The sequence below is a fragment of the Aotus nancymaae genome, unplaced genomic scaffold, assembly GCF_030222135.1.
Source record: "Aotus nancymaae isolate 86718 unplaced genomic scaffold, 86718_ANA_hifiasm-v0.15.2.pri h1tg000011l, whole genome shotgun sequence".
Lineage (NCBI taxonomy): Eukaryota > Metazoa > Chordata > Mammalia > Primates > Aotidae > Aotus > Aotus nancymaae.
Window position 1 is genome coordinate 39193589 of NW_026988422.1, and position 14247 is coordinate 39207835.

Consider the following 14247-nt stretch of genomic DNA (forward strand, 5'->3'; position numbering starts at 1 on the left):
GGGTGGATCACGAGGTCAAGAGATGGAGACCATCCTGGTCAACATGGTGAAACCCCGTCTCTACTAAAAATGCAAAAATTAGCTAGGCGTGGTGGCGCAGCCTGTAGTCCCAGCTACTCAGGAGGCTGAGGTAGGAGAATTGCTTGAACCCAGGAGGCGGAGTTTGCGGTGAGCCGAGATCGTGCCATTGCACTCCAGCCTGGGTAATAAGAGCGAAACTCCGTCTTAAAAAAAAAAAAAAAAGAGGACACAAACAGATGGTGAAACATTCCATGCTTATGATTAGGAAGAATCAATATTGTGAAAATGGCCATACTGCCCAAAGTAATTTATAGATTCAGTGCTTTCCCCATCAAGCTACCTATAACCCTCTTCACAGAACTGGAAAAAAACACCTTAAACTTCATATGGAACCAAAAGAGAGCCCGTATAGCCAAGTCTAAGCAAAAAGAATAAAGTTTGAGGCATCACGCTACCTGACTTCAAACTATACTACAAGGCTACAGTAATCACAACAGCATGGTACTGATACCAAAAGAGAGATATAGACCAATGGAACAGAACAGAGGCCTCAGAGGCAACACCACACTTCTACAACCATCTGATCTTTGACAAACCTCACAAAAACAAGCAATGGGGAAAGGATTCCCTGTTTAATAAATGGTGTTGGGAAGACTGGCTAGCCATGTGCAGAAAGCAGAAACTGGACCCCTTTCTGATACCTTACACTAAAATTAACTCCAGATGGATTAAAGACTTAAACATAAGACCTAACACCATAAAAACCCTAGAAAAAAACCTAGGCCAAACCATTCAGGACATAGGCATAGTCAAGCATTTCATGACTAAAACACCAAAAGCATCGACAAGAAAAGCCAAAATAGACAAATGGGATCTAATTAAATTTCAGAGCTTCTGCACAGCAAAAGAAACAATTATTAGAGCAAACCGGCAATCAACAGAATGGGGAAAAATTTTTGCAATCTACCCCTCTGACAAAGGGCTAATATCCAGAATCTACAAAGAACTAAAACAGAGTTACAAGAAAAAAAAAACCCATTCAAAAGTTGATGAAGGACATGAACAGACACTTTTCAAAAGAAGAAATATATGAGGCCAACAAACATTAAAAAATGCTCATCATCACTGGTCATTAGAGAAATGCAAATCAAAACCACATTGAGATACCATCTTAGGCCAGTTAAAATGACGATCATTAAATAATCTGGAGGCAACACATGCTGGAGAGGATGTGGAGAAATAGGAACACTTTTACACTGTTGATGGGGGTGAAAATTAGTTCAACCATTGTGGAAGACAATGTGGCGATTCCTCAAGTTCCTAGAAACAGAAATTCCATTTGACCGAGCAATCCCATTACTGCGTATATATCCAAAGGATGATAAATCGTTCTGTTATAAAGATACATGCACACGTATGTTCATTGCAGCACTGTTTACAATAGCAAAGACCTGGAACCAACCCAAATGCCCATCGATGATAGATTGGACAGGGAAAATATGGCACATATACACCAGGGAATACTATGCAGCCATAAAAAACAATGAGTTTATATTTTTTGTAGGGACATGAATGAATCTGGAAATCATTATTCTCAGCAAACTGACACAAGAACAGAAAATCAAACACCACATGTTCTCACTTATAGGTGCGTGTTGACCAGTGAGAACACATGGACACAGGGAGGGGAGCATCACACACTGTGATCTTTTAGGGGGTACTAGGGGAAGGACAGCAGCGGGTAGAGAGTTTGGGAGGGATAACATAGGGAGAAATGCCAGATACAGGTGACAGAGATGGAGGCAGCAAACCACATTGCCATATATGTACCTATGCAACAATCCTGCATGTTCTGCACGTGTACCCCAGAACCTAAAGTGCAATAAAACGCATATATATATGTGTATGTGTGTGTATTTGTGTTTGTGTATATATATATGTGTGTGTATGTGTGTGTGTGTGTAAAGGAAAAAGTTACCTTTTTCTCCTGTATATATATTACTATATCTTCAAGAAGGTGTTCCCTCCTTTGTATTAGTTTCCTGTTGCTGCTGTTGGCAAATTACCATAAATTTAGTGACTTAAAACATCAGAAATATATTGTAATTTGGCGTGGAGATCAGAAATCCATATAGGTCTCACTGGGCTAATATCAAGGTATCACTTGGGTATGTACTATAATAGAAAACAAAGGTATAGAGAGAGGAGAAAGGCAAAATACAGAATTTATTTTAGAAATATTAAGATTTAGAACTGTCATCCAAAACAATATAAAGGGCCAGCAGGCTAACAGAAGTGTATCCAAATTTAGTAAAATGATATGAGGAAGAGCCAGAGCTGTACTACTTGTCGTTTTGTTTGTATAGCAATGGTTCCTAAATTGGGCCAGGATGATCATGGATGCTGTTGTGATTAAAGCTATATACTGTCTCCCCTGAAGAAAATACCTATGTGGCAAAGAACATTTGGTTAGTTTTGGGGATCCATAATTCTTTCCAGGAGGTTCATAAAATTAATCTTTGGTATAAAAGGCAAAGTTGCTTTGCTACAGATTTATAGGTTCTATGAATTTTAGATTCATAGAAATAACATTTCCTTGCTCATTAGTTATTTGAGTGCCAGTTAAGTGGAGTTACAGCATCTTCTGTCAAGTAGATCGTAAAATTATTGTACTTCCAAGAGAATAAAAGTGTGCTAAGTAAAACAGTCAGGTGTTTTTGCAATAGGTATACGTTCTAAGAAGTACATTGTCGAGTTATTTCATCATTGTAAGAACATCGTGGAGTGTACCTGCACAAACCTAGATGGGAAAATACACTAATGCTAATGATAGTTGATGAGCTTTTAAAAAAATTACACAAAAATTTCATAATGTTTTAAGAAATTTAGGAATTTGTTTTGGGTCACATTCAAAGCCATCCTGGGCCACAGGTTGGACAGGCTTGCTGTATAGCATGTTAGTGTACTGAAAATTTTAGGCAGTTTTAGCACAATGGTAAGTATTTGTGTATCTAAACATATCTAAACATCGGAAAGATACAATAAAGATATCATATTGTAATCTTATGGGACTGTTGTATGTGGGGTCCGTTGTTGACGGAAACATTATTATGCAACACATGATTGTATTTAGAAAATGAAACCAATGTAAAATTAATTAGAATTCCATATAAGTCAGTATTGTGCTACAATGCTTAGTAACTTTGTTTTTGTGTTATTAAGTTGAATACATATTATGTTTAACATATTAACTGATAACAGTAAGAGGGATAGGGGATAGATAGAATTTTAATTTATGAACATCATGGACAATTATTTTATCTCATAATTGGACATCTGGTTAATATAAGTATTATAAGCTTGTAAAAATATTACAAAAACTTGCGTAATATTGTACTCTAGACTCTTACATGTGTTAGCTGATGAGCTAAAAAAAACACCAAAAAATTTCTTTCGTTAGCATGTATGAGTCTAGACTACAATATTATGGTCACTATTTGTTTCTTGATGGAGAGAAAAGGAAGAGTTGGGAACTTTCAGTTTTGACCAGGAAATGGGAAGAATGGGAATCAGTATTAAAACCATGTACATATTCTGTGTTCCAGGAAATGTCCCAATGTATGATTAGAGTCTTTATGTTCTCTAAACAGCTTGACTATCAAACACTTTAACTGTTTTAAGCTTGGTTTTTCCTTATAATGGACACATAAAACAAGGAGAAAACATGATAAAATCTCCGATCTCCAAACTGTCTTCCTTGAGCCTTCTACTTGTCTAACAGTTGAGTGGGGTATATAACAGGCTTGCTAATCTTAAAGCAAGATAGTTCTGTAAAGGAGAAAAGAAACTAAAAAGGCAGGTTACTATAGGTGAAGGACACTTTGCATTTCAGATAGTTAAAACTACTAGGGCTTGTAAAAATTTCTACAACTATACTCTTAATTTGATTGTTAAGAAATATTTTGCCAATATGTAAATTTGAAAATGCTACCATAATATACATTTACCCACAAAGTGCAATAAAGTATAACTTTAGAGTTATTCTGGTTCATATGTATTATTAGTACTGTCATTTCAAACAAAACTACATGGTTCAGTACAACTGAGGCAAAATTTGTCTTCGTGTTTGGTCATCTTCTTTTGCTTTTGACTTTATTGAAATACCAGCTGAAAATTTTAGGAAGTGAAGCTCATGGATGCTATTAAGAATTTTAGATTTGGAACACTCGTTTTGTAGTTACAATCTCATCAGCAGGTCCTCTTGGCTCCGCCTCCAAAATATACCCTAATCTCTCAATTCCTCTTCCTGTCCATTGTTATCACCCTAGTTCAATTCAATATTGCCTCTCACCTGGATTTCTACATTAGTAGTTGCTATGGATTTAATGTTTTTGTCCCTACAAATTCATATTGAAACTTAAACTGCAATGCAGCAGCGTTAGGAGGTGTAGCCTTTTGGAGGTGTTTAGCATCTACCATCATGAAAGTAAGAATGAGTTAATATCCTAACAGAAGAACTAAGGGTGCCCATCCCTTTTTGCCTGTCCACCTTCTGCCATGTAAGGACACAGCATTCCTCCCCTCCAGAGGTCACAGCATTCAAGGGGTACCATCTTGGAAGTGGATACTAACCTCTTTCCAGACAATGAACCTAACTAGTGCCTTGATCTTGGACTTCCCAGCCTCTGAACTTCCAAGCCTCTGAAACTGTGAGAAATAAATTTCTCTTTGTCAGTTACCCAGTCTGGTATTCTGTTAAAGCAGCACAAAATATACAAAGATAGTAGTTTAATTCTCCTGCTTTGTGTGAAAGGATATATTTGAAATTACTGTTCAAATATGATCAGAGATTAGAAATTGAGGTACAGTTTCAATTTTTAATAAAGAAGGAACATCTTATAAGATTCTCTTAATTTGCTTTAGAATGGAACCTAGCCCACAAATATGGTTATTATGTAGTCTGCTCTCATTGCCTCTTAAGATGCATATTGTGTTTATTTATAGTGGGGAAGTTTGCTCCAGCCCATCTCAGGAGGATTTAATATCTACATCAACCCAGGCTTTATGTACCCATCCTTTCTCTGACTATTTCTCTGCATTGAAGATTGGCAAGAATTGGGTCTAGATAAGAATCAGAGTTTCTGAATGACTAAATAATAAAAAGCTTCCACAAAAGAGTAAATTGTAAAGCCAAAACCTTTTAGAGTTTCTATATAAAGAATTATTTTGACTCCAATAATAGATAATTATGGTTGTTCATGAAAATTCAATTATTTCCCAGATCCTATATGACTTTGAATTACCAGGATGGCAGTGTCTTCAGTTTTCAGTGCTTTGTTGTCATAATGATAATAAAAAGTAATACTCTTACAGTGTTTGTTATGTGTCAGGTGTGGTTTACGTTTATTGTTAGTGAGTGCTGTTATTTTACAGATGAGATTGAGGAACAGAGGTTTAGTAACTTTCTCAAGGTCATACAGATAGTAAGTTTCTAAGCCAAGGTCCAACTTGTGGAATTTTGACTCTAGAATTCTCACTTTTAACCACAACCCAGTGCAACTTTAAAAGTATATTCTCTAAAGAAAATGCTTGTGTCCAGAAATATTTTTGAAAACTTATAAAAATCAAAATATAGACAATGTAATAAAAAATGTTCAAAGACTTAAAAACAAGATAAACAAATGGCCAAAAAGCACATGAAAGATGCTCAACATTTTGAGTCTTTACAGAACTAGAAATTTAAAACGCAGTGGAATTCCTATATATACTTGATAAAATGAGTAAAGTTAAGAGTGAAAACACCAAACACCATTAATGGGAATGTATAACAATACAACTACTTTGGAAGATAGTATTTTGTATATGTAAACGTGTACCTATCCTGTGACCCATTAATTCCACTCCTAGGTAATTATTTGAGAAATGAAAAAATGTCTACAAAAAGACATGTACGTTCATAATTGGCAACAACTAGAAAAATCCAAATGCCTATCCATGTAAGAAAGAATAAATTTGTGATATATTTATTCATTTAGAGGACTACTTAGTTAAAAAAAAAGGAAACTTCTGATACACACAAAAAAAAATGAGAGAAAGAAGTCAGACAAAAAGGGTACAAATGGTAATTCTGTCTTGATTCCACTAATTTGAAGGCCCTTAAACAGGCAAAATCTCTGTGTTTAGCATGAGGGTTTTTGGAGTGATGAAAATATTCAATATTTTGATTATCATGTTGATTATATATGTGTCTTATTCTCTTTGGACTGCTATAGAAAAATATTATAAACTGGTTAACTAATAACAGAAATTTATTTCTTAAAGTTTCTCTAGACTTAAGTAATTTAAGCAGAATACTTTTCTTTGTGTGATTTGTATAAATGATTGCGATTCCAAGTTGGTAGAAGAAATTAAAAATGTAGCATCTAAACTAAGCATGTTTGTTTCAGCATTTTATTTATAATATATTCTGGAACTGTTAGGAACTTGTAGTTGCTACAGTTAAATGTGCTGAAATAGAGCAATTTGTCCTGGTTATAATATTGCAGCAAATGGACATATATAGACAAGTTTTATGGTAGCTTGTGTAGTTTGACAGTATTTGTCTCTGGGACCGACTCTTCACAGCTGTTCCATGGCAGTCAGATGTGCTGGAACTACTGAAGTGATGAATTGAAGTAATAGTTCTGTAGTCTTTTATAATGAGATTAGTCTTCAAAATAAAGGATAACTTTTAAAGTATGTTTGCGGTTTTTGACTTGTTTCAAGTAGATTACTTTCTGTGGACTTTTATGGAAGTAGTAAACACCTTAGTTACCATGTATTACTAATGTGGTCTTTGGTTCTTCATACAAAACTGATGGCTTGGTTGTTTTTTGTTTATGGAAAAGCTAATTCCCGATCTTTGCATCTATTTTAGTAATAGTTATGCACGAGTGCGAGCTGTGGTGATGACCCGAGATGACTCAAGTGGTGGATGGTTACCACTTGGAGGGAGTGGACTAAGCAGCGTCACTGTCTTCAAAGTCCCTCATCAGGAAGAGAATGGCTGTGCTGACTTTTTTATCCGTGGAGAGCGACTCAGGGACAAAATGGTAATGAATAATGTATCTAATACTCTAATTTTAGGATACTTCTACAAATTGAATTGTCTGTTTAAAATTATAATTGGTATACGTTATTTATGAGATTTTTTTTACCTATGAATCAATGATTATGTTTCTGGAGCTGTTTCTGTGTTAAAGACAGTGAAATACACCATTTTTTTCATGCTGAGACTGATATTGATGCATACATGTTGGGGGGCGGGGTTGCTACTTTTCCATTTAGGTTTAATGCAGGAGCATTAATAAATAGTCCCCCTAGTTATTAAAGCAGTTACATCCTGCCTTCCCTTTTTTCTGCTATTTCCTAGACCAGAAATTGGTAAAATGTAATCCATAGGCCAAATGCAGTCCCACCACTTGTTTTTATATGGTCTGTGAGCTAATAATGGTTCATATATATATATTTATTGCATTTTAGGTTTTGAGGTGGTTTTTATATTTTTACATGGTTGGAAAAAATAATAATAATTTTGTGTAACGTAAGAATTATATGAAATTTACATTTCAGTATTCACGAATTTTTATTCAAACATAGCTAAGATGATTCCCTTATTAATTCACTTATTTTCTAGGCTCATAAGATTACCTGGTGGCCAACCTAATTTTTAACACTATTGTCTTCCATGCAGATGTTTGTTTTCTTACATGTATACATTTTAACATTTCGATTTAAATTTTGATAATGTTATTTGCTCTCTTTTAATTAACATGGAAAACTCTTTCACTTTATTTGTTTCATTTGTGGGCCAAAAACAACTGATTACATCTGAAAAGCTGAGTAATGTTGGTGTCATTTCTATATCAAGAGAAAGAAGAGCATACACTTAGAAGTAAAATAAAAATAAAGTGCCCAAATAGAGCCTTGAAGGTAGCAAGAATTCCCTTTAAATATATATTTGTGGATCTGTTTATTTAGCATCTTTGTTATTTCTGTTGGAGATAGGTTTTGGGCTTGAGGTAATTCTTCCATGCATGAACACTTTGAATACAACTTACTTTTAGTTTGGGAGCTTGGTTTCTTCATAGTTTTTACCACTGAATCATTGTAGTAATTCAGAAAGTTGCTTAACTTTCAGTTCCCCAATTTCTTCTCCAGTTAAGGGGAGAGTTATCCTAAATCATCTTGAAAGCCTTTCTACTCTAATGTTTTATGAGTTTATGATTCACCCATGCTATACATTGTATAATGTATCTCAGCCAGAATATGCTTAAGTAGGGAACCCCAGTTGAAGTCAAAAGTAAAATATAATACATTTAATATGTCGTCTTTAAAAAGTTAAATATTTAAAGGTGGTCTGGCCTTGGATAAAATGGTATCTGGCATATGCTAATGCTTTTTTAAGCCTGGAGGTATCTATGAAAGCACCTATGATGGTAGAGTGCTTCTGGTCAGAGCTAATGGTAACTGGGGAATGTTATGTTGGAGAAATTGTCTATTTTAGAAACTGAGTGAAATGGTAAAAATCTAAGGCATTTTTTCTAAAGTTTTTCTTAAGAACACAAGAGTAATAGAAAGTAAAATGTGGAGTAAGAGAGAAAAATGCTTGCTCGAAAAATAAGAACAAGGAAGAGATGACCTAGATGTGAAATAGAAAAAAATCAGTAAAATGGAATATTGGATATGATAGAGATGGACAGTTTAGGATAATAAGGAACCAAATCTGCATAACGTATGAGGCTGCTCAGATTGATGGACTGAGTGATTGTTCATAGTGTGTCTTTAACATAAAGCTAATGAAAATAAACCTGAGATTCAGAAAGAACACAAACTTTTATTACCTATGACAGAGCTTAAAAATCAAGAACACTTACCCAAGTCCCAGGGTATAGAATATTGACAGACTAAAGAGGAAATGGATTATTTTGCTAGAAATACTGACCAGGAATCAGAACACCTGTTGTTTCACGTAACCATTTTTCTTTGAGGAAGCTTGATACTTGTGAAACAGGGATAAGAAACATCTCTCCGTGTAGGCATAAAGGAAAAATTGCTTTTAGTCAGAAAGTTACCATGTTTCTTAGAGGGATTAGCTATAGTATAGCTTTCTAGGTTATGGGGACTTGAGTGATCAAAGGCAGACGCAATAACTCGTGGCTGTAGATTGAAAATAGCAAAGTCTTTTGAAATCTCAAGACAAATGAGACAGTGATACTGAACTAAGGTTAATTTCTACCCTCTGCTGGGTAATACACTCTGATCATGACTACTTCTGAAAAGTCCAGTAATAGAATTGACATATACGTGCATTAGGTTTCATTATCACTGCATTTTTTAGATCACTAATGTTCATTTCTATAGGTATTTTTTATTGATTGGTTTTATTTTAACCCATTTTTTCTGAATTCTAGTTTCTTGATTTTTTTTTAAAGAGGTACTGTGATTACTGAGTCTGTAAGTCTACAGGGTATCTCACAGGTTAATGGTAGCTTTCCTTTAAAAGCTTTCTCAGTGAATAAGCAGTGCACTTTAGTAGTAGTTCTTAGGTAATGGTTATCTGAAAGATAGTTGCTGAAAACTGTTCTGTAACCATTTTACCTGTGGATCACATCTTAGAATCCTCTACCTTAGATGAATTCTAGAAGTGAGATTCTTGCCCCTCATATCCCATGTGTAAATTCATGCCCTTGAAGAAAGAATAAATAATAAGAAGAGTATATGACCACTCTCGTGGCTAATAAATACAATATTTTAATGAGTGTTGATAAGTCGGAATACTGGTAACAATAGTGAAGAAGATGGCCCTTATCAGTTATGAGAGAACCACTTTAACAGAAGCCTTTTCTAGCCTTTGATTTACAATTACCTGTACTAAAAATAAGTCTTGTTACAATTCCTAAAAGGTTTTATACTTTCTTCTTTCTTTCTTTCTTTCTTTCAAGAAAGGGGGCACAAATAAAGAGCAGGCTGCCTGGGACTTGTTCAAGTAGATAACATTTTGTGTAATTGGGTCTGTATTTATTCATTCAGTCACTTACTCAGTGATCCTATGATGCTTGCCTATAAAGCATCTTTATGATGCCTACAAAAGGTGGAGTTTATTTCCTGGATTATCCTTTGATACTCTTAAATTGGAGCTTTCCAACTTGTGTGCCCTGAGTGTCTGGAGCCTCCAAGACTGGTTGATTTAAGTTTGTTTTCTATAGGTGTCTGAGGAGAAAAGGGTTGGAAAGCACTGCTTTGCATAATTGGCATTCATACTTTATGGATGATTGAGAAAAGAAAGAATTTGAAAGAAACACCCGGGGTTGGTGTTGTCACCTAAGAAAATGAGAGTACTACCTTTCTCTCACACACTTGAGGAAAGGATGATCATTGTCAAGCACAGATTCTGAAAAAGTCTTGGCCAAGCATGATGGCTCATGCCTATAATCCCAGCTCTTTGGGAGGCCAAGGCGAGTGGATCACAATGTCAGGAGATCAAGACCATCCTGGCTAACACGGTGAAACCCTATCTCTACTAAAAATACAAAACAAAAACAAAAAAATTAGCTGGATGTGGTAGCACATGCATATAGTCCCAGCTACTTGGGAGGGTGAGGCAGGAGAATCACTTGAGCTTGAACCCGGGAAGTGGGAGGTTGCAGTGAGCTGAGATCACACCACTGCACTCCAGCCTGGGCAACAGAGCAAAACTCTGTCCCCAAGAAACAGCCTTGATTTCTTCCTTTAATTCTTTAATACAAGTTAATATTACCTTGGATCACATATAACTTAAATTGTTAACTAAAATTTAACTGTTCATTTGTGTACATGATAGAGTTCCACATTGCCTATTTAGTTATTTGCTATAATGGTTCTTCTCTGTAAATAGGACACTTCTGTCTTAGAAATATTTTATCAAAATGTTTACCCTTTGTATAGATTATGTTATTTGACCATTTTTAGCTCATATATTATATGTGACATGTAAATTAAAAATACTGAATTATAATACAACTTAAGATTCTTTAAATTTTTGTATTAACTAGATCTTGGCTCATTGCAACCTCCACCTCTCGGGTTCAAGCAATTCTCCTGCCTCTGCTTCCCGGGTAGCTGGGACTATCAAGTGTGCATGCCACCACTCCCAGCTAATTTTTATATTTTTAGTAGATATGGGGTTTCACCATGTCAGCCAGGATAGTCTTGTTCTCTTGACCTCAGGTGATCCACCTACCTTGGCCTCCCAAAGTGCTGGGGTTATAGGTGTGAGCCACAGTGCCCCACCTAAAGTAGCTTTTCTTTAGTTTATTATAATAGATAATAAAATATTGTGAATTTGCTAATATTATTAAAGTTTGCTAAAGCTGTGCTATTTAAACCATATTATAGGCTAAGATATGACAAAAGAATAGGCTGAGTAGAATGATAGGAGTCTTTTAAAATGCCTGAATTACTTAAGATGCTCTGTGGGGTTAAGAAAAAGCAAGGTTATAAGACAGTTACCATTATAAGTTTAGAGTGACAAAGGTAATATCAAAATGAAGAAAGGAAAAGCTAGAAATATTTCCAGCTTAAGAAGCTGCCAAAGAGATTAAGGAATTGTTTTTAGGATTAGTAAGTAATTAGGTTGTGGATTAAATTGTTTATAGAAATTGAAGTGCCTTTAAGGTAATGGTTCTATTGTTTTAAAAGAGCCTGTTTTAAAAATAAGCTTTCTTTCCAATTACTGTAGCCTAAAATAAAATTAGAATATTTCTTTTCTAGGAAGAAAATAATATGGTTATAATATAGCAGCAGCTTTATCAAAATGATACTCACCCCTTTCTATCATGGGGAAATCTTAAAAGACCGGGGAAATAACTTTCTGCCTTGAGTTGAACTTTATGGAACTACAGAACAAGAATTTCCTGCTAAGCTTTTCCACTGTGCCTCTGAATTACTCCTTTGTGAAACTTCGGTCCTGCAAAAGTGCTCCTCCACTAAAAACCAATTGCCTTAAGTAACTTTTCTTTAGGATTCAGCCTTCCTAGCAGTTTTGTTTTTTGAAAGATACTAGTTCTCCTATTCACCATAATACCGCAGTTAGGAAAAGAATGGGAGTGGGAGTAGAGATAGTGGAATATTGTTATTGTTCGTTATTACCCTTACAAGTTACTACTCTGTCACCCAGATATAAAAATCCCATTGTTGACTCTATGTAGAATTCAGATCAGCATCTTAGCTTTCATTTTCATCTACTGATCTTAGCAATTTCTTCCGAACACCAGATTTTCTGCATCTGAGCTTCATCATCTTTCTTGGCTACTTTTCTTTGCAGTCTTGACCTTCTGGTCCTCATTTCAGCAGGCTACTTTCCTAGATCTGGTTGTTACCCGGAACTGTTCCACTTGAGGAATTTTATAATTTCCTGTCATTTCTTTTTTATTCCCCCTCCTGCTGCTCTTCAATTTCATATCTTCTCTATTACATTGTGTCCTCCAATTTTTTCCTTTTTTAACTAGATTTCCTCAGGCTTCAGTATTTTTTGTACTTTCTTTTAAAATCTAATCTAAATCTTTTCAGTCTCTCAAACAACCCTTTCATTTGTATTTCAGTAGACAATATGTTGCTAAGTTTTTTTTTTAACTTACTTGACACTAAAAGAACTTCACTGAATCCTACAGTATTCCCTTTTAATACTCTTATTAAATACAAGATCACGCCTGTAATCCCAGCACTTTGTGAGGTCGAGGTGGGTGGATTGCCTGAGGTCAGGAGTTGGAGACCAGCCTGGCCAACATGGTGAAACCCCATCTCTACAAAAAAAAAAAAAAAAAAAAAATAGCTGAGAGTGGTGGCGGACGCCTGTAATCCCAGCTACTCAGGAAGCTAAGGCAGGAGAATCATTTGAATCCTGGAGACAAAGGTTGCAGTAAGCCGAGATTGTGCCATTGCACTCCAGCCTAGGTAACAAGAGTGAAACTCCATCTAAAAAAAAAAAGAAAATAGTATCACTGTTTTTTTTTTTTAAGGTGAGTTTTTCATTTCCTTATTTAACTAGATTTCCTCAGGCTTCAGTATTTTTTGTACTTTCTTTTAAAATCTAATCTAAATCTTTTCAGTCTCTCAAACAACCCTTTCATTTGTATTTCAGTAGACAATATGTTGCTAAGTATTTTTTTTTAACTTACTTGACACTAAAAGAACTTCACTGAATCCTACAGTATTCCCTTTTAATACTCTTATTAAATACAAGATCACGCCTGTAATCCCAGCACTTTGTGAGGCCGAGGTGAATTTTTTGGATTTGGTGAATGTTATCAACATGTGCATCAACAGTAGTTAAAAACTTAGGAATTATCCCTCTATTCAAACAGATCTTCTTTATTCTTGATTCTGTTTCATTCTTTCAGTCTACCCTTCTCATATCTTTCCTCCAAATAAGCCTCCTATTTTTTTTTATTGCCCAGTTTTACCTAGCTCCTTCTAGCTTCTTTGTTGTTTACCATAATTAAATTTCTAAAACTTCGGTCTAATACTCCTTTAGGATTCCCCAGTAATTTCCTAGAGACAATTTCATCTCCTTATCTCAACGTAGAAAATGTTTACAATCTGGCCTTCTCCTCCTTTGCCTTTATTTTATCTGCCTTTTTTCTCAAAGGTAATCATTTCCATGGTATTGCCTTGCTGAGTTACTTGTAGTTCATCAGAAGTACCATGCATAAGAAAATGCCCTTCTCCCTTTTACATTAATAAATATGGCACTATAAAGATAGCATATTAAGAGATTATGTGGAGTAGAGAATGTTGATAAACATGTTGCTAATGCTCAGAAAATAATAATGACAGGGAACAGTAGTTTCATTTTTACTGTCATAGGTCAGTCACAGATGGAAAAATAGGAAAACTGGGTTAAAGTACCTTGGGCAAACCAATTTTGCTGTGAAGAATTGGAATTGAGAGAAATGGTAATAATAAGCAGTCCAGAATTGCCTGTTCATTTCAGGATTAACCCACTGAAAAGGTAATAAATTATGCTATTAATTACTTTCTGTACAACCATGAATTTTGTAGTTTTCTCCCAGTAGTTTTCTAACAGTTAATTCTTTGATGCTAGTGAAGAGGGGGAAAAATAGTCTGTCTGTTAGCATTTCTGTTCTCTTTTCCTGGAGCCTTGTGGGAACTGGTTCCTAAAAAGTAAGATTTAGAAAATGTCCCAAA

At 35.1% G+C, this 14247-nt stretch overlaps 1 protein-coding gene across 1 annotated transcript in view; it reads left to right on the plus strand.

The window, feature by feature from the left end:
* Positions 1 to 14247, plus strand: part of SPRED1 (sprouty related EVH1 domain containing 1) — a 112006-nt gene that overhangs the window by 51728 nt on the left and 46031 nt on the right. Inside the window, exon 2 of the mRNA XM_012465033.3 lies at positions 6938 to 7112. Within this exon, the coding sequence (XP_012320456.1) occupies positions 6938 to 7112 (175 nt within the window). The remainder of the gene's footprint in view (positions 1 to 6937; positions 7113 to 14247) is intronic.